This window comes from Phascolarctos cinereus, unplaced genomic scaffold, assembly GCF_003287225.1.
Source record: "Phascolarctos cinereus isolate Bilbo 61053 unplaced genomic scaffold, phaCin_HiC Scaffold_726;HRSCAF=1367, whole genome shotgun sequence".
Lineage (NCBI taxonomy): Eukaryota > Metazoa > Chordata > Mammalia > Diprotodontia > Phascolarctidae > Phascolarctos > Phascolarctos cinereus.
In genome coordinates, this window is record NW_027556098.1 from 210,280,984 (window position 1) to 210,308,585 (window position 27,602).

Genomic DNA, 27,602 nt, shown 5'->3' on the forward strand with positions numbered 1-27,602 from the left:
CAAATTCTCTTGGGAATACGCCACCTCCTCCTCTGGTGAAAATGTACTTGCAATTAGACCATTCTCTGTACCCCATGCCCAAGAATTCCTATTCATTATTTTGTATGTCATACATATCCATGTCATTCATGGATACAGTACTAATATTATGATTTTTTAGTACACAAAAAAGTTTATCAGTCACTGTGCTGCACTGGGTGCTAGAGAGGTACAAAGATAAATGTCGAATCAATGCAGAAATGTTTCTGGCAGGTGGATGGCACAATCTAGAACTGGAACTCAAGTCAGGAAGCTCTGAGTACAATTCCAGCCTCAGACACTTACTAGCTGTGTGACCCAGGCAAGTCACTTAACCTCTGCCTGCCTCAGTTTTCTCATCTGTAAATTGGGATAATAATAGCAACTATGGTTGTTGTGAGGATAAAATGAAATTATATTTATAAAGTATGTTGCAAAGTTTAGTGCACTATATAAATGCTAGCTATCATTATTATTAAATAGAATTTACTCTAGGATATAATTGTGAGACTCAGTTATTATATTGTGCTATGACACAGTGACAATCTCAGGTAGTATTAAGATTTGTTTTTTAGTTTGCCCCTATTAGGAATGGCCTTAGACTGTCTATTTTAAGGTATTCTATTCTATTTTTTTAAATAGGTATACTATCTTCTCCCTCACTGTCAGGCTATTCTTGCAGCAGTAACCGTAACTGCTTTTGGAATCTTCCCCGCCCCTTTCTTTCCTCTCTCTCTCAATCTTAACCACTACTTAATAATAGGCTTCTTATGAACTGCCCCAGGCCAGGAAAGCAAAATAACCAAAAGTGTTAGAATTGTGCATCGAGTAAATAGGCTCTGAGTGAGGACCTGGGGACGCCCTCTCCCACTAATGCTCATAGGCCTTGGTGCACGACCTCGTAAAACCGGAGTTGGCTTCTCCTCGGCCATTTTATCAGGCATGCTCTGGGTAGTTGCAGCTAGCAGAAAGAGAAGTGACCCACAGGTGAGTGAGCTGTTATTGATACCCACAGGCCAAGACTTAGAGTCACAGCAGCACAGAAATGGACAGCATCTTAGTGATCATTAGGTACAATCCCTTTATTTTACAGATGAGGCAACAGAGGCTTAGAGGTGGTAAGTCATTTGCCCAAGATCAGCCAACTCCTGGCATGTTTAATAAATATCAGGGTAACCTGGAGAGCTGGCCTCTGTCAGGAAGACTTTGGTCCAAGACTCACCACTGATGCCTCCTGGTCATGTGATGCTACATGACATCTCAGTGACGCTCTAAGAACATAAGGTGCGTTAGGAAAGGCAGTTCATTATTGGGAGGTCCCTGCACAGATGAAACCACAGGTACAGTTTAAGAAAAAAAGCGCTGGTAGAAGGCTTCTATTCTGTCCTCACGCTGTATGAGATCTGCACTATGTATTTAATATAAAGTTACCTGATGTATTTTCAGTGTGGTCATATTAACCTCACACATTTTCAGTTCTATCCCTTTACAAAATTGTCAACAGCCTTGCACCAACTAGAGTCATTTTTGTACTAAGGACATACAGTGACACACCACACTCTGGTCTTTTCCCCTCAACCATAATGGGCACTATTAATTATAATGGATGCTATTAATTATAATGGTCACTATAACTATAGCTTATAATTATGCAGAATTTCATAGTTACCAAGGGCTTTCACCTGTGATATTTCATTTGACCTCACAATAACACTTGGCAATGGATTATGTAAGACTCCTTATCACCCCCATTTTATAGATGAGGAAACTGAGGCTTAGAGAAATGAAATGGCATACTGAAGGCTATACAATGAGTTTCTGAGCTGAGACTTGAACCCAGTGGTCTCTTGACTCCCAGTCTCTTGCTGTTTTCATTATGCCATGCATTTAGAAACTTACTCTTTTTAACATTTAGAATAAGATTTGGTCAATGAATGTGCCAGTGTTCAGCTCATTTCTCCAAGAGAAATCATTGTCCTTATTATCTTTACTTCTTGGGTGGTTTGGAAAGAAAGGATTTAAATGCACCAACACAAAGCGTTTTAATATCAGGCTATAAAGAAATTGTTGAAAATGCTAAGCAGGGTGCAAATTGCAATGAAAAGTTTAAAATTCCCAATAAAAAGAGAGTTGTAACTTTATTAATAACATGTGATGTATTACCTCAGTCTCACTGATGAATGAACCTTTGCATTTTCATATTTTATCTTTAATTTTAAGTATTGGTGTGAGTGCAATGAATGATCAATACTCTTGTGAAGGCAGCAATACCATGGTCCTTTGAAATTGCTCTGTTAATACACCTCTGCCCTGTTTTCTCTAGGGATGATGTTTCCCAGGCAGCCCCCTCTCTATTACAGCTGCCCCTGATGATTAAATATCAGTATGGTGCAGCTTTGTAGTATATTCTCCTAGGAGACTCCTTCTATTCATTTCTAGCATAATCTCTTCTACTCATTTCTTGGGAATGAAAACCCATCTTGTCGCTTTAGGCTGCGTCCCAGAAGTGAAATACTGGTATACATTAATCTGCTGTGACAGTCCAATCCCATTCCCTTCCACCTCCCAACAGTCCTCAATTTCATAATTACATTTCATAGTCTTTCCTCTTTTAAGTTGCCTCCTCAAATGTTTTAAGCCAGGCGCTATATTGCATTCAGTCATCTTCTTTTAAGAATACACACACCCCAGGAAAGCCACTGATATACACTTCCTTTTGCATAGTTATTCTCTTTGCCTGCGTATTTGCTTAAGCCCCCTAAGCTTAGGGGATGCCTGCCTGAAAGTATAGCATTTCATTTACTTTTTAAAAATTCCCTTTCTTTAAGTATTTTTTCCCTGATGCTTTTCCCCTTTGCACAAGGGGAAAAATAACTTTAATGTATTCCATAATCTAATAATTTATTAACAATACATTTCATGAATAGGACTATAGATGCATGTGATATAGCTGTATGAAACATGTTTGTATGTATATGTATTACATGTTGTATATATATTATAATTATGCCAAATTTCATACAAGGGCTTTCACCTGTGATATTTCATTTGACCCTCACAACAACCCTCAGGGATGGATTATGCTAGAACCATTATCACCCCCATTTTAGAGGTGAGAAAACTAAGGCTTAGAGAATTTAAATGGCTTTCTCTAGGCTATATAATGAGTTTCTGGGCTGAGGGCTGAACCCAATAGTCTCTTGACCCTTGACTGTTTTCATTACACCACACATTCAGAAACTTACCTTTAAACATTCAGAATAAGATTTGGTCAATGAATGTGCCAGTGTTATCTCTCTCTCTCTCTCTCTCTCTCTCTCTCTCTCTCTCTCTCTCTCTCTCTCTCTCTCTCTCTCTCTCTGTGTGTGTGTGTGTGTGTGTGTATAAAAATAAACAAAAATTGAAGAACTCTGTGGGATAGAATCTTGAAAGCAAAAAGGGATCATTTTACAAGCTGCCTTAGGAAAGTGAAAATACCAAAAGAATTGAAAAAGCCAGAGATAATTTTAGTATCCCAGGGACTTTAGAAATCGTTTGGTCCAAACCCTTCACTTTACAGGGAGGAGGGAGGGAAAGGGAACTTATGTAGCACCTACATGTGCCAGACACTGTGATAATCTCTTTACAAGCATGATGTCATTTAATCTTTACAACAAGGAGATAGGTCTTGTCATTATCACTGTTTTTGCAGTTGAGAAAACTGAAGCAAATAGAGGTTAAGTGATTTGCCTGGAGCCACATAGTCAGTATGTGGATCCATATTTGAACTCAGGTCTTGCTGACTCCAGGCACAGTGCCCTCTCTACTACTCTACCCAAATGCATCAAACAAGAGGAGAATCAAACCTGGTAAGGAACCTGAAGCCCAAAGAAATGAAGCCAATTGCTCAGGGTTGCATAGGTAGGATATGTCAGAACCAGAACTTGAACCTACAGCACCTGACTCCAAAACCTTCTTTCCTCTATGCCAGTTGATCATGAGAATGTCAATAATTATTAATCCATATGCATTTAAGTGCATACCAAGGATATACTTAATGAAAATATGAGAAAAGAATGAAGTTTCTTTCTCAAATGATCCTCTATAGCAGACCACATCTTTCTAGCCACTCGGTTAAAATTTTAAATATTCAAGTGGATTTATCAATGTGGGTGTTGCCTCCAACAAAGCAAATCACAATTCACCCAGGCAAGTCTCTGCAACCCTTGTCCATATTCTTCTGTAAGTCCACCCAGAGGAGGTCCACTCAAACTGCTGGAGGTCTTCCTCCAGTTCATATGGCTTCATGTAGAAACACTATTGAGGAACTCAAGCTATCCCTCCATTATACCTCTTTTTTGCCATGTGACCAGCCCATAATCTTCTTCAAATATATGTATCCTGATGACACCCTTTTACTCCATTTCTCTTTCATAATTTGTTGTTTGTAATGTGTTGCAGCCTGCTCCCCCACCATGGGCCTCAATGCCCTTTGGGTGATCCCTAACTTCAGTTCTTCAAACATGATTTACAGCCATATATCATCTGAAGAATGTTGGTATTAAAAACGTAAGCTCTAATTTCAGGGAGATACAGAGTATTAAAAGAGGTTGGCAATAGACACTGCAAATAGACAATGAATTAGGTCCAAAAGTGAACAGGAGTAGAGTAGGTTAGGTTGCCTTCGTGAAATTACAAAGCTCTTTTAGTATTTTTTAATATCAATATTCTTCTGGTGATATAGTGTGACTGTAAGTCATGGAATACTATTTATACACATGTGGAAAAACTCTATATAGGGCAACCAATCATATGCGTATGATAAACTACCATATTTTATCAACTCTATTTTCCTGTGTGGATGGTTAGGCTTAACTCTTTTTAATGATCATAGAATGCATTTTGGAAGTTATGCAATATTCTTTCTATTTCCTGATACACTCAGCAAAATGTCACCTGCAAACTGGCACATTGGAGGACTTCATAATCTATAGGAACTCCCACTTTAATTTATGTAACAACGACTACCCTGCTCCTCACTTCCTGGAAAGCCAGGCATATTACATTTATACCCCTCCTCCAAGTTTTTCTGGTGCCACTGTTTAGGGGATCTAGGTTCTCTCTAAATGGATCGAGCCCCCACTCATGATACTCCCCAAGTTGAGGTGTGGGTCCCTTGCACCCTTGTTTTATTTAGCCACAAACAGTCAGATTGGCTTTTACAAAGAAATATTTACTTGGAAAGTTAATAATCACAAATTTGCAAACTCACTTCCCAAAATGTGGGGCTTAACTTCCTCCCCCTAGCACCACATCAAGACTAGGGGAAGGAAAGAGAGAAGATTCAGAGCTTTGCTTGCTTCCTACAGTACAAATGGTCTCAGTTCTAAATCCAAAGATTTCCTTTGGTCTCAAGTCGCAGGCACCCTCTGGACTTCCTTGCAGACCTGGTTACCTTCAATAGGACACCTGGAGTCCTGGCTCCAAGGCTCTTGGTTCTAATTTTCTGACCCAGTGGGTATCCCCACCGGCACCAGAAATGGAAAAGGAAGCATGAAACAGAACAAAATAAACCCCTCCAGTACATTCACTGCACCTGTGCTGTGAGTGAGTTGTGATCTTCACCCTCTGGACACAGCAAAAAGGAGTGCTAAACAGAAAGGACAGTTGTCTAAGTCTCTCCAATTTTAAAGATGTAGCCTGTTCCCATCAGACAGCCAATCAAAGGAAGCTAACTCCACTCACGTGTTAGGTGATACAGAGGACCTCCATTTTTAGGTAACCTGGGCAGCCTCCTCCAAAGGCCGCTCAGAGGAACTCCAATATAGGCAATATGGACATGCTCTAAAAACACCATTCTGCTGTATTGTCACTGGATCTCGTCTGTGCCAGAGGTGAAGACTCACTTTGGCAACCATGTATATCTTCATTTTATGCCTCCCTTGATATTAATGATCAAAGAGTCATCAAATAAAGTTATTATACCTTTTAAGAAATCTTGCCTAATATTGATAGATGCATGAAAGACATGTTATTAGAGGAAAGTCATGTTATTAGAGGAAAGACTTCAAGGCTCTATTTTGTTTCACTGAATCAAATACTTTTTTTTATAGTCAACAAACAATGCAATGGTGGGCTCTTGTGTTCTCTACAGCTTTCAGTTGTGTGATTAAAATTGGTTCCACGGTGGAAGATTACTTATAAAAGACTGCTTCTTCCTTCCTAATACCCTCATGTTTCTATGCATGTGCAGATTATCCTTACAACTGTTATATAGATGGGTCAGTGGTTATTGATGCTCTCTTGGGCACCTTTTTTTTTGTAGTAATAAGGTTTAAGATTTTTTCCCTTGTCTTTAATATTGTTTCCTCCTCAGATACTTTGAGAATCAATCCCTCAATACTCTCAAAGCTATAACTCTTTTAGCAAAAATCTCTTCAGGATTTGCTTAATCTAGTATGCCTGCTTTCCCCAATCTTTGTTTTTGTTAATGCCATTTCCACTTTTCCCATAAGCACATCCAGAACTGTGCTATCATCACCCAAATGCACTAGGTCTACTGTCCTTGGTGGTAAAAAGAGTTAATACACTTACATACACACACACACCCCCATACACATATATGTATATACACATGCATATGCATATGTATACACACACACACACACACACACATATATGTATATGCATGCTATATGTAGTTATACACAAAGATCTCCTGCCAATGATTCTTGCTTTCTGTCAGTCACAGATTAAGTCAACAAATTGTGCCTATTTTGTGCCAGGCATTGTGCTAAGCACTGAGGATACAAAGAAAAGCAAAAGATGGGACCCTTCCCTTGAAGAGCTCATAACCTGATGGGGGAGATAATATGTAAACAACTATGTAAAACAAGATACAAACAGGATAAATATGTGATAATCAATAGCAAAAAGTCACCAGAATTAAGGGAGATTTGGAAAGGCTTCCTGTAAAAGGTGAGATTTTAGCTGGGACTTGAAGAATGCCAGGGAAGCCGACAGGCAGAGATGAGGAGAGAGAGAGAGCATTCCAGACATGGAAATGCCTGGTGTTGGGAGATAGACTGTCTCATTTCAGGAACAGCAAGGAGGTCAGAGCACATGATGAGGTACATAGTCTAAGAAGACTGCAAAGGTCGGGAGGGGGGCTTATGAGAGCTTTGAAAACCAGTCTGAGGTTTTCATATTTGATTCTAAAGGAGATAGGAAGAATCACTGGATATTACTGAGTGGGGGACGATATAATGTGGTCAGGTCTGTGCTTTAGCAAGATCATTTTGGCACCTAAATGGAAGATGGACTGGAGGTGGGGAGAGACTGGTGGCAGGTAGATTCACCAACAGGCTATTGCAATAGGACAGGCATGAGAAAATGAGGCCCTATAGCAGGATGGTGGCAGTATCAAAGGAGAGAAGGTGGTGTATTCAAGAGAAGTTACAAAGGTCAAAATCTGTAGGCTTTGGCAATAGATTTAAATATGGGGGTAGAGATAGTGAGGAATTAAAGATTTTACCTAGGTTGTGAACTTGAAGCTCTGGGAGGATGGTGGTTCCTTTGAAAATAATAGCAAAATGTGGAAGGGAGGAGAGTTTAAGAAGAAAGATGAGTTCAGTTTTATACATATTGAGTTTAAGATGTCTACAGGACATCCAGGTCAAGATGTCTAATAGGCAATTGGAGATGGAAGACTGGAAGTCAGCAGAGAGGTTAGGTCTAGAAAAAAACAGTTGAAACATTGCTTCTTGGAATAGACCCAAATGGATACGCTCCAAGAGACATGTTGATTCATATGAATGGATGAAAGGGGAAAGAAATTCAACAACATGGGTAGGGAGATCCTTGGTTCACTTAGTCTTGGAAGTATTCCAATTATGAAGACCAACATTACCCAATAATAATTTACCTCTCATGAATGGAGGCAAGATGCCTCATCACTAGTACCAAGCTGTGGTGGCCATTGAATTTTATAAGTTACTTCCTTAAAAAAATAGGAAAAATATCAGCTCACTTGTTTATGTCCCATCAAAAACTCTCACTTCCCAGTCCATCAATCTCCTCAATTCCCACAATATATACCTACCCCATACACAGGGCTGATCATATCCTTGCTCTTATCATTTTTCACAAATCTTCCGCTTCCATAATTCATAACTCTGAAATCCCTCTGACCAAAATTTCCTATCCTTCCATCCCTTCTTGGGCCTTGCTCTTCCTAAACCCATTTTCAACTTTATACTCTCCTCTAACCTCCAGTCTTTTGCCCAATTGTCTTACTACAATTAGTGCCTAAACCCCAACCCAAGATTACCACTCATTGTTTCCCCTACTCTTACTCAGGTACTTGAATCACCACTAGAGAGAGTCACACAATAACACAATTGACTTGAGTCCATTACAAATTTATATTCTAATCTCAACTGGGCCTTTTAGATTGCTTTCACACCAATCCTTCTGATTCTTCCCCAATTGACTTTCTATCACAATCTTCCATGACAGCAATTCTAAAACTTCTCTTCTCTACTCAAGCCACCTACATAAGCCTGCCTTCTTAGCAGAGAATTTTGTTCACACTTCAGTGAAAAAACTGAGTCATCCTTCATATGTTCCTTTTCTTTCCAATTCCATATTTCAAATCATCTCCCATTCCCTCCTCTTTGATGAATATATGTGCTCACTTCACCTCACCATTCCCCAGCCTTATTCCTGGCTCTTAAACTTCTAAATTATTCTGTCTCGCCCTGGAACTTTCCTTAGCACCTGGACTCTCCTCACCCTGGAATATCCAACATTCCTTTTGGCCTTTTCAACATAGAACATTCCATTGTAGCAACCCCACTCTCCACCCCCCATTTGGTGAGTTCCTTCTGTGGACTCTACTTTGTTGAGGGTCCCAGACTGTCTTTCATTCCCTCCTGGCTCTCTTCCTGGCTTCCAGACATCAAAACTATTCCCTCCTCCCTTCACTCCACTTTTCAGCTCTCTTTTATGTGTTTTCTTTCCCCATTTAGAATGTAACCCATTGAGATCAGGGACAGTCTGTCTTTTTGCTTGTATTTGTATTCTCCAAGCTTAGCACAATGCCTCGCACTCAAGATCTATTAAGTGCTTGTTTCCTTCCTACCATCTTTTTTATCTTTCTCTTATATTTCTCTTCTCTTTCATAACCAAACCCCTAGAAAATGCTGGATATTCTTTCTGGACACTCTCTTTTCTCTGGGTTTTCATGCCACTGAGCTGATGTTAGTTAGTCAGTTCAACTTTATTCTCTCCTCTAATTTCTGATCTTTTGCCCAAGGATCCTCTTCCTATCTGTCCAACCAATTCTTCTCAGTCTCTTTTGCAAAATCATCATTGATAGCACACCTATGCTAGGTAGAGGGGTCTTTCCTAGGTCGTCTTCTCTTCTAAATCTGTATTTGGTGATCTCATCTGCTCTCATGGATTCAGTGGTCTCCTCTACACAAACGACTCCTAAATCCACATATTCAGACCACATTTTTCTACCAAGCTTCTGCATCTCCAGTTGCCTGTTACTTCCATTTGCATGTGTCATGGGCATCTCAAAGTCAACATGTCTAATACTGAGCTCATTACCTTTCCCTCTAAACTCACTTCTCTTCTAACTTTCCTGTTTCTGTTGAGAATACAGCTAGATCCTGATTTATGCAAATAATGAATCCAGAGAAGTGGTCACATTATTCAAATTCACATTGCCTATTTCCATTATTCTGGAATCAATTACCATATTGTACATAATTATAACTTTGAACAGTATGAATTCAAATACGCACAACCACTTCACATGATTCATTATTTGTACTAGTCAGGACATAGATGTATTACCACTCTTTTAGTCACCAATATTCACAGTCCAGGAGTTATACTCAACTCTTCATTCTCATTCAACCCTCCGTATCCAATCAGTTGCCAAGTTTTGTCAGTTCTACCTCTTATGAGTCTCTTGTATGTGTCCCCATGTCTCCACTCACATGGGTACCACCCTGGTGTAGGCCCTCATCATTTTTTACCTGGACTATTGAAATAGCCTCTTAGTCTCCTTACTTCCAGTCTCTTCATTCTCTAACCTGTCTTCCACCTAGCTGCCAAATTATTATTCTTAAAGTATAGATCTAGCCATGTTACTTTGCATTCAAGAAGATTCAATGGTCCTATAGTGCCTTTTAGATAAAATATAAACTCCTCTATTTGGCATATGAAAACCTTCGCAATTCAGCCCAAGCCCACCTATCCAGGCTGATTATACATACTTCATGTTCCAGTCAAACAGCTATTTGCTGTTTCTCCTAACCAATTCTGTTACTGTTCAGTCATATCTAACTCTTATTGACCCCATTTAAGGTTTGCTTGGCAAAGACACTGGAGCTTTTTGCCATTTCCTTCTCCAGCTCATTTGACAGATGAGGAAACTGAGGCAAACAAGGTTAAATGATTTGTCCACAGCCACACAGTTAATAAGTGTCTGAGGTCAGATTTGAATTCAGGAAGATGAGTCTTCCTGACTTCAGGCTTGGCATTCCATCTACTGTGCCACCTAAATACATTGTGGTAGATTAAAGTAATGGAATCTTACTTTGCTCTAAGAAATAATGATTACCAAAAAATATGGAGAGACTTACATGAACTGATACAAAGCAAAGTAAGCAGAACCTGGAAAGTGATATGCACAGTAATGACAATGTAAATGGAAACAATACTTGAAACTATATGGTGAAATTATATTGACCAAGCTTGACCCCAAAGAAATAAAATGAGAAGGCACTCCCTTCACACATAGAACATCCCACCTTCCTGCCTCCCTTGCTTCTTTGTAGAAGTGGGGAACCATGGATGGGAAACACTACATATAACATAAAATTTCTTTGATATATTTTTTCTTTCTTTCTCTTTTATTTTATTTATATCACATTTACTTAGGACTTTTTAAATTTTATTTATTATAAAGCATGGCTCTGTAGGAGGAGACAAGAAAAGGAATATAATGGGCAATGTTAGTCACATAAAAACAAAAGTTATCAAAAATTTACTTTAAAAATTACACTTAAATTAGAAGCATACTATTTTAAAATAGAAACACACAGTGCTTTTCTCCCGTAACACATATTCATAGCAACAAATGCTTCCAGAAAACCCCCATTATCAGCAATGGTTAATTACTGGATAGATCTCTAGACTTGGAGTCAGGAAGACCTGAGTTCACATACCACCTCAAACACTTACCAACTGTGTGACCCTGGGAAGATTATTTAATGTCGGTAAGCCTCAGATTTTTCACATGTACAATGAGAATAATAATGTTCCTAACTTCACAGGGTTGTTGTGAGGATCCAGGGAGGTAGCAAAGTGGTTTGTAAATGTTATAAATAAAATGTTATATAAATGCTACTTTTAAATTATTATTGTTATTGATTTTCTTAACATGTGATTATTCATGACTCTTAGACTTGGGCCTTGGCTTCTCCATCTTAATGACTTACTTATATTATACCACTCGAAGTTGCATAATATTCTTTTTCCGTTTTGGCCAAGTTTTTTTTTTTGTCCTCCCCCTACTCCTCACAAGTTTCCCTAACCTGCTATTCTTTTCCCCTACTCCCCTTCATTTCCCCTGAAATGAACCAGACTGCCTCCATGTGCTTAACTAAGTTGTTATTCAGGTGCCTTGTCCAGAAACCATGCAAACATCTACATTGGACTGGTCTTGCCTGTGGGTATTTGCAGCAAGTGCCACGATGGCATTCAGACTACTCCAAAGATCTGAAATTTCAAGGGATTCTGTTGTAAAAGGGATAGTGTCTTACCCTATTATCCTCTTTCAGGAGTGGATCTGCATTGGCTCAGCTTTATGGAACTTCTGCTACCTTGGAGCACCATCATTTTAATCATGCCGTGATGATTCTGCAAAGTGAGGTACAGAGCTAATTTCTCCAGTCGCCTTCTGAACCAGAAACCAGCAGAAGCATTTACTTCCTATTTCTTTCAATACCATGAGTAGCCTAAGTAGAATAGGAAGATTCATTTTTTTTCCCCTAGTGTTGGCCCTTTTCTATTCCTTGGTGGTCCTTGTTATGCTAGTCTGAAATGACATGCCAGCTCTTCATTGGCCCTATCTACCTGATTTTTGCCTGATTGTTAAGATAAATTAATCAAAAAATAAGCATTTATTAACTATCTTAGTATGTGTCAAGCACTGTTCAGCAATGAAAATACAAAGATGAAATGCAAGGATCATCTGCTTTAAATAATTTCTAGGCATTTGATATGTGGATTTTCAAGTCATCACGGTAGAATACTAACATTTACATAGTTTGCTTTTTTGGAATAAAACTTGTACCAATAACTTGACCCAAGTCTAAGTTGTTTATTTTACTCAAAGAACTATGCATTTTCCCTTTAGTCTTTACAAAATACTGTAAAGGTTACCCTTTACAAATGACCAGTGAGTGTTGATGTTTAAAATCTTATCATTGCCCTCTGGGAGGATTTCAAAATCACTGATAACAGTTGTTGGCAACAATAACTAAAATAAATACTTTTCTAGCTAGATACCTGCCTATCAACTTCCCTGGACTCTCACACTAAGTAGAAAGACAGTCAAGTGTAAATGGTACTAGCAGAATCCTAGAGATAAAACACTTTCCTTGATTCTGTTGGCCCTGAAAGAATGTCATTGCCCATAGATTACGATCTGAGTACATTTGTTTCCTCCAGTAAACGGATAAGGAACTCAGCAAAGAAGCAGCAAAGCAAACAGATCATCCTTTGTAGCAGGCCTCAAGAGGGCTGGCAAGTTATTTTGTGAAATGCAAACCGATTTTAAAAGGTTACAGAGAGGAAAACAGCATGAGAAAGATATGTTTTTTCAGTAGAATGGAGGAAGCCCTTGGAGACAGACTAAGAAACTGTAATTGCCAGCAGGACTGACTTGTCAGCAAGGAACCCAGCTGAAAGAAGAATCTGAAGGAAGATAATTTTCCCTATTTATCCTTCAGATAGTAACACAGGAGCTTAGAGTGGGGAGGTCCCTTTCTACACTTTCAGCTCCCGACAAAGAAAACCACCAACTACCCACCAGACTGTGACCGAGGCTGCTGAGTTAATACTGCCAGGAAGGGATCTGTTTAATTTTCTGCAAGCATGCAGACTTTTTGAGACCAAGAAGGGATCATCTGTTCCCCATTATTTGTCAGTTCTCTAGCTGTGCCATTAATTATTATTATTATCATCATTAAGACCTTACTTTGCTGGAATATTCTCATTAAATATGGTGTGTTTTTCCTCCAGTGTATCTTAAAAAAAAAAAGTACATCTTTTGCAAGTTTGTGAAAGCCTTTGACCCCAAGAAGGGTAGTTGGTACTCCCATCTGTAGCTAAGACCCCCAAATTCAGAGTAGAAATGGGAGAATTGATTGGTGGTTGTATATTCTCCCTTCTGAATGAAATACAGATGCTTGGACCCAAGTGACAGGAGCCGGCAGAGATAAGCACAAATACCCTGGAACCTTTTGGTTTGAGAATTTTCCCTAAAGGCAGGGAGTGATTTATTTTTGTTTTTATAGTCTCAGTGCCTAGCACAGTGCATTACATATAGTAAGCATTGAAATGTTTGTAAAATTTCAGCTAAGGATGGTTGGTATGGGATTTTTACATTGTGTACACTGGGTTAGACACAGGAATAGATTATGATAGACAGGACAGGACAGAGGAGAGAAAGGTCAGAGTCAGTATCTGAAGGGTCAAGTCATTTGGTGTATTCCTTTTTTTTTCTTTTGGTGCAGACCTGTGATTTCCTCTGGGTGGAGAACCTTCATGTGCAAACTGCAGCTCCTTTATGATTTGTACTCTTAGAGACTGGCCCAGGCCATTGGAGGGACTTGCTCATGACCACATAGCCTAGATGTGTAAGAGGGAGGCCTCAACACCAGGTCTTCCTGATTCCAAGGCCACTCCCCTATTTGCTATTCATGCTGCCTCTCATTTGTTCATAGAACATAGAATGTTCAGAATGTTAGAACTACAAAGAACCTTAGAGATGATCTAGTCTAATCCCTTCATTTTGCAAACAAGTAAGGTTCAAAGGGGTGGCAGCTAGTTGGTGCAGTGGATAGAGTGCTGGGCTGGGGATAAGGAAGACCTGAATTCAAATGTGGCCTCAGACTAGTAGTGTGACCCTGGGCAAGTCACTTCACCCTGTTTACCTCAGTTTCCTCATCTGTTAGATAAGCTGGAGAAGGAAATGGCAAACCACTCCAGTACCTTTGCTAAGAAAACCCCATGGACAGTATGGTGCATAGGGTCATGAAAAGTCAGACACAACTGAACAACAACAAAGGCCCAAAGGAGTGGGGTGACTTACTCCCAGGTGGCACACAGCAGGCTCGGGGTAAAGTTGGAACTGGACCTGGGGTCTGACAGCAGACTTTTTCCACTGTTCCACTCTTCTCTGATGTTTTCTTTCTCATCTCTCTCCCTCCAGCAAATGAACGCTTTGTGATGAAAAAGTCCTTTCCATATATCATTTTATTTTAATCTGCAAAACTACCTTTTGATGAAGAGATGACAAATATTTTTATCCCCACTCTTCAGAGGAAATTATAGCTCAGAGAATTTAAGTGAAGAGATAACATGCTTAGTAAGTGTGTGTAACTAAGACTCAAAATCAGTCCTTTTTCCACTCTGCCACACCTTCTTCTCAGTGCTGGTAAATGCACTAGGCTTGTGTTGGAAATCCCAGAGCTGTCTACACAAATTCACGTATTCATTCCACAAACAGACACCCATTATGGACAATTTACTGGGCTGGGCCCTAAGGAACTTACAAGATAGTATAATTAACAATTATAATAACTGTGGACATGATCAGAGAATAGTGTTCACTCAAGGTAAGGAAATGGTCTTCAGGGCCCTGAGATAATGATAATGATAACAACAACACTTATACAGCTCTTTAAGACTGGCAAAGACAAGTATCCTCTCATTGTATCCTTATGATAACCCTGTGAGGTAGGTACTTTTATTATCCACATTTTACAGTTGAGGAAACTGAGGCAAACAGGGTTAAATGACTTGCCCAGGGCCACGCAGCTAGTAAGTATCTGAGGCAGGATTTGAACTCAGATCTTCCTGATTCCCAGGCTAATGCTCTATCCACTGTACCACCCAGCTGAGTCTCTGATCTTCCTTGCATTTGGGGATCACAGATCCTAGAGTTGGAAGGAGTCTTAGAAGACACGTAATCTAATCTATACATGGATATGAATTTTCTCTGTGACGTACTCAGTAAGGGTCATCCAGCTTTTGCTGGATGCTTCCCAAGGTAATAATAATAATGATTACAGCTAACATTTATATAGCATTTGCTGTATGCCATGCACCGTGCTAAGTGTTTTATAATTGCGATCTCACTTGATCCTCACAAGACCCATTGAGGTAAGTGCTACTATTATCCCCATTTTATAGATGTGGAAACTGAGACAAACAGAGGTCAAGTTGCATGCCCAGGATTCCATAGCTAAGAAGTGTCTAAGGCTGGGAGCCCATTCCGCTTTTGAGTAGCTCTAATTGTTAGGATTTTTCCCTGTGTATAAGCCAGTCTGAATCTGTTCCTCAGCAGCCTCTTAGCCATAGTTCCTCAGCCATTGTTCTACTATCTGAGGACAAGCAGAATATTGTCAAACCTTCTTATACATGACAGCCTTTCAGGTTCCTGGAGATAGTTATCATGTCTTCTTAAGGCTTTTCTTTTCCATCCTAAACATACCTAACTCCTTCAACCAATTCTCATGATAGCAAGTCCCATTTCTTGTCTATGACAATCATCACACATGAGGACAAGGAACTTATGCAACAAAACCCCATTAATGAAATCCTTTCTAAGTTGAAAGTGTATATTCAGACAATCTTAGTTGAAATTAACCTTTAAAGTATTTATGAAGAAAAGATTTGCTTAGCAAATAGTCTAAACAAGGAAAAACCCTATGTCTATTTAAAACAACAAAATATCTTTAAGTTTTTTAATGTTTTTAAGATTTGCATATAAAGAAAATCAGTAAATGTTCTGTAATTTTTAGTAAGAAAGTTGCCTGGGACATTGAGAGATTGATGGTCTCCGAGCCAGAATGTGTCAAAGGCAGGACCCAAATCCATCTGCCTAAATCCAAGAATGACTCTCTATCCACTATCATATGCTGCCTCTCATTTAAAGAATATATTCATTTCAAATCATCCTTTTCTGTATATTAAAGTCAGTCTTGCCAATACTCTGCTAGACAATACTTTGCTAATCATCATAGGATGATAGTTTCAAAACTGGACAGGAGCCTAGAGACCATTAGTCCAATGCCCTCATTTTATAGATGATGAAACTGAGTACCAGATACCTAAGTGACCTGTCCAAGTAAGTAACAGGAAGTAGCAGCACAGTCTGGATTAGTCTTTTGACTCCAAATCTTGAAATTATTCTTCTATTCTGTAGCTTTGCCTTCAAAGGCACGACAATGCATTTCTTTAAAATGAAATGCTCCTTTTTTTTCACAGAACATTCCCTTTCTTTGAGCCTAATTAGTCAAGATAAGTCTGTTTTTAGTTGTATCTTAGCACCAGCAGTCATTTTCCTGACACTGCAGAGGGTATGGGTGCTGTAGTTAGAGATGGGCAGTTGATTCCCCATACCCCAGGACTCAGCCCCCTGAGTCTGCTCTATGCTGTGAGGGATTCTCACCGACTTTGTGATACCAGCATTCATTTAGCTATTTGTCTTCATTCTACTGGCTGAATTAAAGATCTGGAAGAGTTCATTTGAAAATTATTATTAATATTGGACTGGGTCCCAGTTGGAGCCAATATGAATAAACTATTCTCTGAGAATAAAGTGTTCATCCATAGGAGGTAAATTAACTCAGAGTAGCAGATTCTCATTTAGAGTCTTGGAAGATGTAATTTTCTAATTGATATTAAAGAATTAGTGGGACAGGAGTTAACTCAAGAGTTTTTTCAGATTTTTCCCCTAACTCTCCCCCAAATCAAGCTTAATACTATTAGTATCATGCTAACCATATCTATGTAGATCTGCCTCTCTATAAACAAATATATGAAGATCCAGATGTACAAAATAGAAAAATTAGGGTGTGATTATTCACTTTGAAAAAAGAATTATTCACTTCACAAAAAGCAGTAACTATAGAATAGAATAATAAGCCACTTAGTTCATTTAAAATTTTATTTTTGATTTAAAAAAATAAACTCTTCAGTAATAACACTATTGCATAAGTCAATAGAGAGAAGAGAGCTGAACTGAAAATATTTTCTAAGTAAAATCTATCAGGCATTTCTCTTAGACACATTAACAACTTAACTGAATTTCCCCCAGTTGAAAACATCTGTTTCAAAAGCAAATATTTCCAAAATGACAACTTAAAATGTTTACTGTGAAACCAATATTTATTTTGGGATTAAGTTTGGGTAGGATGCCAAAGTATTTTATAAACTTTCCATATGATAATCCTAATGGGAAAAGGTCATTGAATGGGTCAAATGTGGATGTGCATAGATATATGTTTATAAATGTGAATATACAATGATTCAGACATTTCCAATATCTTTTCTTTGTAACTATAGTAAAACCTTTTAAAAGATGTTTGTTCTTCCCTGCAATGTTACATTTGCCTGCATATTTGTCTATTTATATAACATCTCCATTCAAAAGCCCTAAGTTATTGTCATATAACTTGGACTTCACTTGGCTATGTTTTTATGGTTTCTTTTGCCATGTTTCCAAACCAACTTTTGTTTCAGGAAAAATACAGAAGAAATAACTGTGGGTTGAATATTCTCTATGACCTTTCATTTTCTCATTCCAGGGTCACAACATCTTTGCCAATTTATCTTCCAAGGAATACAGTGACCTCATGCAGCTTTTGAAGCAGTCCATACTGGCAACAGACATAACTCTGTATTTTGAGTAGGTATTGACATTTAATTTATTCAGCAAAAACATATACATGGATGTGTATATGTACACATACATACATATGTATTTATATACACACACAAACAAAAGAGAGAAAGAGATTAAAATCACCATCTTTGAATTAATTTCCATTTCCATGATGAAGGCCTTTAGATTTTCTTTGCGGAAATCCAAAGAAAGGTAAAAGACAGTCCCACCCCTTAAAGAGCTTACAGTCTCTCTCTCTCTCTCTCTCTCTCTCTCTCTCTCTCTCTCTCTCTCTCTCTCTCTCTCTCTCTCTCTTCTCTTCTCTTCTCTCACAATATATATATATGTATATAAGAATATATACATATAGAGGGAAAGCACTAAAATTAGGAAGGATTGGGAGAAGCTTCCTGCAAAATGTGGGGTTTTGGTTGGAACTTGATGATGGATATGAGGAGGAGAACATTCCATTTATGGGGAGCAGCCAGGGAAAATGCTACCAAGATATGGAGTGTCTTGTTTGGAGAACAACAAGGAGGACATTGTCACTAGACTGACAAGTAAGTGGTGGGGTATGTGGTGTAAAAAGACCAGAAAGAAATAGAAGGGGAGGAAGAACTAGGTTTTAAAGGGCTTTGCACACCAGAGGATTTTGTGTTGTGATGGTGGGTGATAGGAAGCCGTTGGAGTTTGTAGAGTAGGGGTGACTTGGTTGGACCTGTACTTTAAAAAAAATCACTTTAACAACTGAATGGAAGATAGACTGGAACAGGGAGAGGTTTGAGGCAGGAAGACCCACTAGCAGGCTATTGCAATAGTCCAGGCATGAGGTGATGAGGGTCTGCAATGTCAGAGGAGAGAAGGTGGTTAACTTGAGAGATGTTGCAAAAGTAAAATCAATAGGTCGTATGGCAAATTGGATATGGGGGGTGAGAGACAGTAAGGAGTCTAGGATGACACCTAGGTTGTGAGTCTGGGGTACTAGGAGGTTGGTTACAGGAGTTTAAGGAAAGATAATGCGTTCGGTTTCAGACAGGTCAATTTTCAGTTGTCTCTGTTAAACATCCAGATGGAGATGTCTGAAAGGCGTGTGAAAGGAGATACAAGATTGAGAGTCATCGGAGAGGTTAGGGACCAACAGGTAGAGTTTGAGAATCAGCATAGAGATGGTGGTTAAATCCATGAGAGCTGATGAGATCAAGTGATCTCCACCAAATAGCTCCCTAGGTGGTTTTGGTCCAGTGGAGAAAGTGCCAGGTTTGGATTCAGAGAATTAGGGTTTGAATCTTGGCCCTGCCAATTATTACTGTTATGGCTGTAATCAAGTCATTTGACTTCTCTGGACCTCAATTTTCTTATGTGTAAAATAATGGAGTAGAAGTAGATGTTTTCTAAGACTATTTCCAGCTCTAAATCCTATGAGTTTATTAATGAGATTTTGATAAAAAGATTTCCTTCTCCATGACTATCTTAAGTCATCATTTTTCTCAGATCTACTAAGATATTTATGAAGCAACACCAAAAGCATTTATTAATGTGACAATGAATAGAATTCCAAACAGAATTCTTTACTACTGCTTTTTTGTGTATCTCAGAAAAAAGCATGAAGTGCTGCTCTTGATCCCATCCTTTCTTTCTTTCTTTTTTTTTTTTTTGGCTGGGCAATGGGGTTAAGTGACTTGCCCAGGGTCACACAGCTAGTAAGTGTTATGTGTCTGAGGCCGCATTTGAACTCAGGTCCTCCTGAATCCAGGGCTGGTGCTCCATCCTGTGTGCCACCTAGCTGCCCCAATCCCATCCTTTCTTGAGGCAGCTTAGTGGTGTGATGGCTAAAATGCTGGGCCTGGAACCAAAAAGACCTGGTTTCAAATCCCACCTCTGATACTACTAGCTGTGTGACCCTGGGCAAGTCACTTAATTTTTGCCCAGGTTTCCTTATCTGTAAAATGGGATAATTAATAATACCACTTACCTCTCCGGGTTGTTGTGAGGATCAAATAAGATACTGTTTATGAAGTGTTTCATAATTTAAATGCTAGCTATTATTATTACCTCCCATCTTGTCTAGGACCTTATTCTCTCATTTATCCTCTGCCCCCTCTAAATACTGTCCTATTTCTTTCCTTCCTTTCAGACTTTCCTATATTTAATCCTGGCTCTGATGCTAACTAGCTTTGTGACTTTGGGCCAATCACTTAATTTTCCTGTGTCTATTTTCTCATCTGTAAAATGGTGAAAATCAAATCTGTTCCATCTTCATCATAGGAACATCATAAAGATTAAGTGAAACACACACACACACACACACACACACACACACACATGCATGCACACACATATCTATTTGGTCCAGACTTGAATTTTCCTTGATGTAGGGAATCCCCAGTGTGAAAACTTTCCCCACCAATATAGATTGGCAGTTCTTCCATAACTTACTTTTAGAGGATGGCATGGGGCACTGAGGAATGTGTTATTCAAGTGACTTATTCAAAGTCTCACAGCTAAGTATTTGTCACAGGCAGGACCTGAACTCAAATCTCGCTATGCCACATTGCCTCTCATCTAAATAAAAATGATTTGAAAAATACAAAGCACTAGACAAATGTAAGGCATTACTGTCAATGGTTTGGAAAATCAGATTGAGAAATGCCTCATAAAAAATGATAGCTCTTTGAAGCCTAGAATTTGGAACTTTATCATGTTAAAATTTAGTGAATCCAACTTTCACCTGTCCTTCAAAATTTGCTCTTGTCATGCATTATATTCAAGTTATTAACATTTACATTTTTTTAAAAAAAGAGATTGTAAATGATATGGTGCTGTGTGTCCCAAGGAGTTTCTGATTCTAATGTCACAATGGGGGAGATATATTAGCTCCCAGGAAAAGGGATTGTTGCTTCCATTTACAGTATGGGTAAGGTTGTTTCTATCTATGTGATAACATAGCTGCCTGAAGAATGGGCAAGAACAAACTTTCTGCAACAGCTTTTTCCTGGTCTGACTGAATTGGCCATCGGTCTGGGCACTGTGCTTTACAACCTTGTGCCGTCCACACAGGAGCACACAGGTAAATGCTTGCCATCCGGCTCTGCCGGGGATGATGGCAGGATAAGGGGGATGTATACATGACACGCTTCTAAGTTTAATCTAAATTATTAACATTTTCCCTATCATTGTCTGAAGTCTAGACTGTCAACAAAATAATAAATCGGGTGCTGATTTGTAGCATTTCACTATTCCTGAACTGAAAATTTAACAATCAGCTTCTATGAGCTGATGGGAAGGAGCTGATTCCAGCACATTCCTGCTTCCACACCATTTTCAACAAAGTCTTTTTGTCTGAATTCCATCTGTTTCATCATATGACCTCTTTCTTATCAGCAACAGCTGAGAAATCAGATGGCATCTCTGTCTTAGGCATGTGGTTTTTTGTTATCAGAAGTGATAGGCTAAATCCATAACACAATTATTGCCTTTCCAAATCAGATTAGCCCTATCAGTCTGCCTGACTGTCCCTTTCATTACAGTTACTGGAATTATTAGCAGCCAGCTTATTTCTTTCTATTCTCAGGAACTGAGGATCAACCTATAAACTTTCAAGAACCTACACACAAGAAAAAGGAGCTATGGCAGATCTTTGAGTGTCCCATAAAAACAAGAGCTCCTCTTTTCTCTCTAGAGTATCTATGAAGCTGAAATAGGAAGACAATAGTGTTGGTGATTCACTACCTTAGGAATAACTAATAGTACTGGAGGCAAAGCCTGCCTAACATTTATCTACCTTTAGGAGATGCAGAAATAAAGCACAAAATATAAATACAAATTAGCAGATTTTCATAATCACAGTGTGAAACGGGTAAGGTGGTTTTTTTTTACACTTTATAAAGACCGAAGGCCTCCAGGTAACGTTTTTAAATGATCAGACTTTGTGATATGTAGCTGATAACCTAACAGCAGTTTCTTTATGTGGGTAATTTCAGTGTCTGTTTCCTAAGAGCTGTTTGTTTGGGGGGCACCGATTATTAAAAGTGTAACGTCTGCCAAGAAAGCAAAATGCTAAAGCCTAATAAAAACATGTCTGATTAGAGAGGAAATTTTCCAGTGAGATGCTTTTCACTAGCGGTGATGTTTCCCACTGTCCTTGAAACCCAGAGTAAAATGTTTTCAGTGCTCTGTTTGAGAAGTTAATGATATCGTTCCTCATGATGTAGTAGTCTGGATCTAAGGGATATTGTATCATTTTGTGGATTTTCTGATGCGTGTTTTTGCAGCCCCTCATAAAAACTTCTACAATTGCCAAGGGTTCCTTGTTGACTTTTACCAATGATACTATCTGGGAGACGAAAGAAGTGAACAGCTACGTGGTCAAATTACTATGTGACCTTGGGCAAATCCCTTTTCATCGCTACACCTCCATCTCCCTGTCTGCAAACTAAGGGGACTAAACCAGATGATTTCTAAGGCCCTTCCAGCTCTAACTTTCATTCTGTGATTCCATGGAGTTGTTTAAATCATTTTTCTAAATGCCATAAATGCCATCTGGGTGCTAGCCCCAGCCGGACCATCACAAGAGAGATGATCCAAGATGGTTTATATCAAGAAGTGGTTTTCCAAGTGGCCTTGACTTGGAGGGTGTAATCCTGGCAAAGCCATTTTCCTCTCATTGCTCTTCCTATCTGGCCTTCTTTGAATCTCCCATTTGGTTGACAATAGACATGTACTATGAGTTTGGTTCTTTGCACTCACCCCCTTGTCATTCATCCTTAGCTCTTGAAGAGGACCAATGACATCAGGAGGATGATGTCTTAACCTTCATGTGAATGGGATTTAAGTGAGGCAGAGCTGTGCAAAGTCATCAACCTCCCTCCTCAGAGTCATCAGAGTCCAGTGGGAAGACATAGGTCAATACAACTGGCGATGGAGTCAGATGCAGTGGGAGACCGTGGCCTTTTTAAGCTAAGGTTTTTCCCAGGTCCCAGTTTGTCTGAGGCAATACCCATTCAATAATCAAAGGCTCAGTAAGAACTGAGGCAAAAGATGGCCTAGTTTGCCTTCACAAAAGAATCAATCTGGGAGAGAAAGACCCTTAGAGTTTCAGGCCAGAACAGAAACAGTTGTTATTTATACTCCACACTCATCCCCAAGATAATGGGGAAGGAGTACTGGATTTGGAGTCAGAAACTGGCAGGAACTGGCTCTCCAAACTGCTTACAACAAGGTCTTTTTGTCTTAATTCCATTTGTTTCATCATACGACCTCTTCGCTACCAGCAACAGCTGAGAAATCAGATGGCACCTCCATCTCTGGCATATGGCTTTTTGTTATTGGCAGCCATAGGCTAAATACAGGACACAATTATTGCCTTTCAAAATCAGATTAGCCGTAGACTGAAGTCTTGGCTCTGACAATTTTCTAAATGACCTTGATTGAATCATTTAACCCTTTGAACTTCGGTTTCCTCACGTAAAAAAAATGGTAATCATTTAATCCAAAATGAATTTTTTAAAGTGTCTACAAGTGCACAAGGCATCGTGCTTACAGAGTAAAACATGGGCACAAGTAAGTAAATACAGGTATTGATAAAGAGAAAGTATTTTCAAGAGGCAGAGGGTGCTAATAACTAGAGAGATTCCAGAAGTCCTGCATGGGAAGCGATACTGGATCTATTTGAAGAAATGCAGGCATTCTTCAAGGACAAGGAGAGGAGTGAGTGCATTCCAAGCCAGGTGGACCACTAGGACAAAGGCAGGTAGGAGGCAGAATGTCATGCAAGGGGAGCAGCGAGCAAGCCTGTCTGGCTGGAACATACGGCCAATTAAATAAAAGTAGAAAAAGTGAGTGGGAGCAGATCATGAATTTTTTGTGTTTTGTTTTGTTTTGTTTTGTTTTTGCTAGGCAATGGGGTTAAGTGACTTGCCCAGGGTCACACAGCTAGAAAGTGTTATGTGTCTGAGGCCAGATTTGAACTCAGGTCCTCCTGACTCCAGGGCCCGTGCTCTATCCACTGCACCACCTAGCTGCCCCCAGATTATGAAATTTTTAAATGCCGATCTGAGGATTTTATGTTTTACCTTAGAGACATTACAGATCCACTGAAATTTTTCCAGGAAAGGGGTGATGAGCCACATATCAAAACAATCTGATCAGTGTTTTAGGAATATCAGTTTAGTGTGGAGGATGGCTTGGAGACAGAAGAGACCAGGGATGGGGATGCTGCAACTGTCCCGGCCAGTGGTGATGAGGGCCCAAACTGAGGTGGCTGTACAACAAATGGACAAAAGCTGGGCAAATCTGAGAGAGGCTGAGGCAGGATCTTCAAGACTTGGGAAATGGTTGCATATGGGGAGAGGAAAGAGTTAAGCATGACCTCAGGCTTGCACCTCTGGGTGACCATTAGCCAACAATCCTTTGTTAAGCGTCTGGATAGAGATGCCAAGAACAGAAATGGGAAAGTCTGAAAGAGGTAAATAATACTTGGACTGTCTATCTCAAAGAATTTTGTGAGAAATGAACTTTGTACATGTTAAAGTACTATGTGGAATGGAATGAAATAAGCATCTATTACATACCTGCTATGTGTAGCTAGGTGGCTCAAGGGGATAGAACACTGGGCCTGGAGTCAGGAAGACCTGAGTTCATATTCAGCCTCAAACACTTACTAGCTGTGTGACTCTGAACAAGTCATTTAACCTCTGTTCGCCTTAATCCACTGGAGAAGGAAATGGCCAACCACTCCAGTATCTTTATCAAGAAAACCCCATAGACAGTGTGGTCCACAGGGTCACAAAGAGTTGGACACAACTGAATGAACAATTGTAACACGTGCCTGACACTGCACTAAGCACTTTACAAATATCTTATTTGACATGAATATGGGTTATCACCTTAGCCCAACAGTGGTGTTCACTGACCATATTCTATAGCTGACAGCGCACGCACCTGCACATGAAGATTCAGATTTGTGAATGAATGAATGAATGAAAAAGCATTTATTAAGCACTCACTGTGGATCAGTGTGTGGCTAAGACCATCCTTGACTCAGACAATATGTAGCAAAGACAACAGCACTGATTACTATCTCACAGTCCTCTTGTCTTCACAGACCCCCCACACTGGGGCCCCCATCCATTAAAGCTGACCTTGGGACCAAACTGGATCACTTGTGGATTTCTAGGCCATTTGGGCTGAGAGCATAATCATTTATCTGGTCCTTGGTTTGTATCATTTGAATCACAGGGTGTGTTGAAATCATGATTTTGCCCAACCTTTGTCACTTTTATGCTAGGAATATTGTACATGCATGCAGTCTCCCATTTCTTTCAGCAGACAGATCCTAAGACTCAAGACCCAGATTATGCATAATATCAGAGGTATCAGTGAAAAGAAAATCAAATTGGTGTGCTAATATTTTTCCTTTCCTTATTATGGGATTTTCCCCCCAAGAGATAATACATATTGAGCCCCTTCTCTGTGATACAAGCAGAATCTAGCTTTACTAATGTGATCTGAAGTCTGTGACCAATTTAGGGCTAGACTGATTTAAGATTTCCATACCAGCTACTACAGCTATTAAAATTTCCATCACTGGAGTATTTGTTCTCACAGGAGCTGTTCTGTCATTATGTCATGAATTTGCATGAAAGAAATGAATTTTGTTTTCTGCCTGTGACTTTGCATTGAATTATCAACCTTTGTAACAGGCAGCTTCTTTGTATAATATGTCATGTCTCACCCATCAACCATATACCATCAGCAGCTTTAATGATGACTGGTGGGCGGTGGAGAGGAAGGGTGAATCAGAGGCTGGCTGGAAATGATGTTCTTTTTTATTCAATTTATTAAACTGTCTAGTTAGTTTAATTTGGAAGTTCAGCAAGTCTACATACAGGCTGGACCACTGTTTGACAGATTGCCAATTATTTTCTCTTCTTATTCTTAGCTGGATAAGACATAATGGTAGCACACTAGACTTGAAGCCACAAAAATGAGTTCAAAGCCCACCTCGAAGTCTTATTATCTGACCCTGTGCAAGTCGCTCCACCTCTCAGCCTCAGGTTTCCCATATGTAAAATGGGGATGATAATAATAGCACCTACCTCACAAGGTTGTATTGATCAAATGAGAGAAGAAATATAAAGTGTTTTGTAAACCTTAAAGGGCTAGGGATTTGTATTATTATCCAAATCTCTCTATAAGTGCCAGTTGTGAGAACAGTAAATCTGCAGACAACAGTTCTCAATGCTTCAGGACTGGAAGGATACCTTGAAACTTTGATGGATCTTGATGTCCCATAGATCTCTTCCCATGATGTCAGCGTTCCCTATAATGGTAAAGACCATAACCCATCCATCCGTTCCCTTGTTTAACTTTTGTTCACACCCTCCTACAAATCCTCCACAGGGGATCCAATCAATATACTGGCCAACCGTCCTCTCTTGATAATGCACATATACCACTGTGGCACATGTGTTATCCATCAATCATCACTCTCACTATTCTTTTCTGGTTATACATCTTTCTGATGATATCTTTTATATTGTTTCTTATACAACTCTTCATTCATAATATGATGAAATCTACTCAAACCCCCCATGCATTTCTCTATTGTATTTTAATTGACCTAAACTTTAATCTCTTAGAGAGTATGGTGTTCCATAGCTTGTGACCAGCCATGTGTTATCACCAGAAAACTGTTGATATCAAATGATAAGTCCTCATTTCATGTAGAAGATGGAAGTCATTATAGAACCTGCATAATTCATCAAAGGGAATTCAATCCACTCTCTTCTTCCTATTCAATTCTGGACCCAGTTCATTGTTCATGTGCAGGGCTATCCAAGATAGATTTGTTTATGGGCCGGCTCTAATAGTTGTCCCTTCAACAATATATCATAGTCTAGACAACAGATGTTCTTCATCCACTTGGTATTTCCTTTATGGATAGTTAGGCAGAATTATTTTGATCAATTATACATCCCATTTAGGAGACTCTGCAGTGTATTATGATGCATGATGCAATTAAATACAATATCATCAGGATCATCTGGTGAACCTCATTATTGATAGGGAATCTCTTCAATATAAATATTAGTTGTTATTGTTATTATTGTACTCATTGTTCATATAAAAATATATCACTGACAAGTTGGGAATGGTTTTAGAGGGAAAAAAATCACCAAAATAGTGGTCATCACAAAATTTTAGAATTGAGATCATGTAGTTGAGACTAGAACCCAGATCTTTTCAGTATAATAATTTTGAGAACTCTAAACCCAGAGAAAGGTTTCTAGGGGAGTTCTTGGGCTCTGGGCTTGGTCTTTGAAAGTTGGTGAGATTCAAGTCATTCTGGCACTTTTCCAAGGGCTCTTTGAGGAGGCAGGGACATGGGCCACATGATCTCAGAAGGCTACTTTCTATTCCATTATTCTATGATTTCTTGATTCTTTAATACTTTAAAGCTCAGTTAAGTAGCCACTAAAGGTGATATGAGAGCTGCCTTCAAATATATGAAGAGGCATGAATGTGAAGAAAGGGGAGGATTAATTGAAGGTGAACTGAAGGAGACATTAAAAGTAATGGGATGAAAAGCTTTGTGCACACTCTAAAGAGGCCAGGATTTCCACTGGTTACA

At 39.2% G+C, this 27,602-nt stretch overlaps 1 protein-coding gene across 1 annotated transcript in view; it reads left to right on the forward strand.

Moving 5' to 3' along the window:
• PDE11A (phosphodiesterase 11A) overlaps nucleotides 1-27,602 on the forward strand; it is a 473,077-nt gene that overhangs the window by 370,660 nt on the left and 74,815 nt on the right. Inside the window, 2 exon segments of the mRNA XM_020991048.2 lie at nucleotides 11,856-11,946; nucleotides 17,895-17,995. Coding sequence (XP_020846707.2) covers nucleotides 11,856-11,946; nucleotides 17,895-17,995 — 192 coding nt within the window.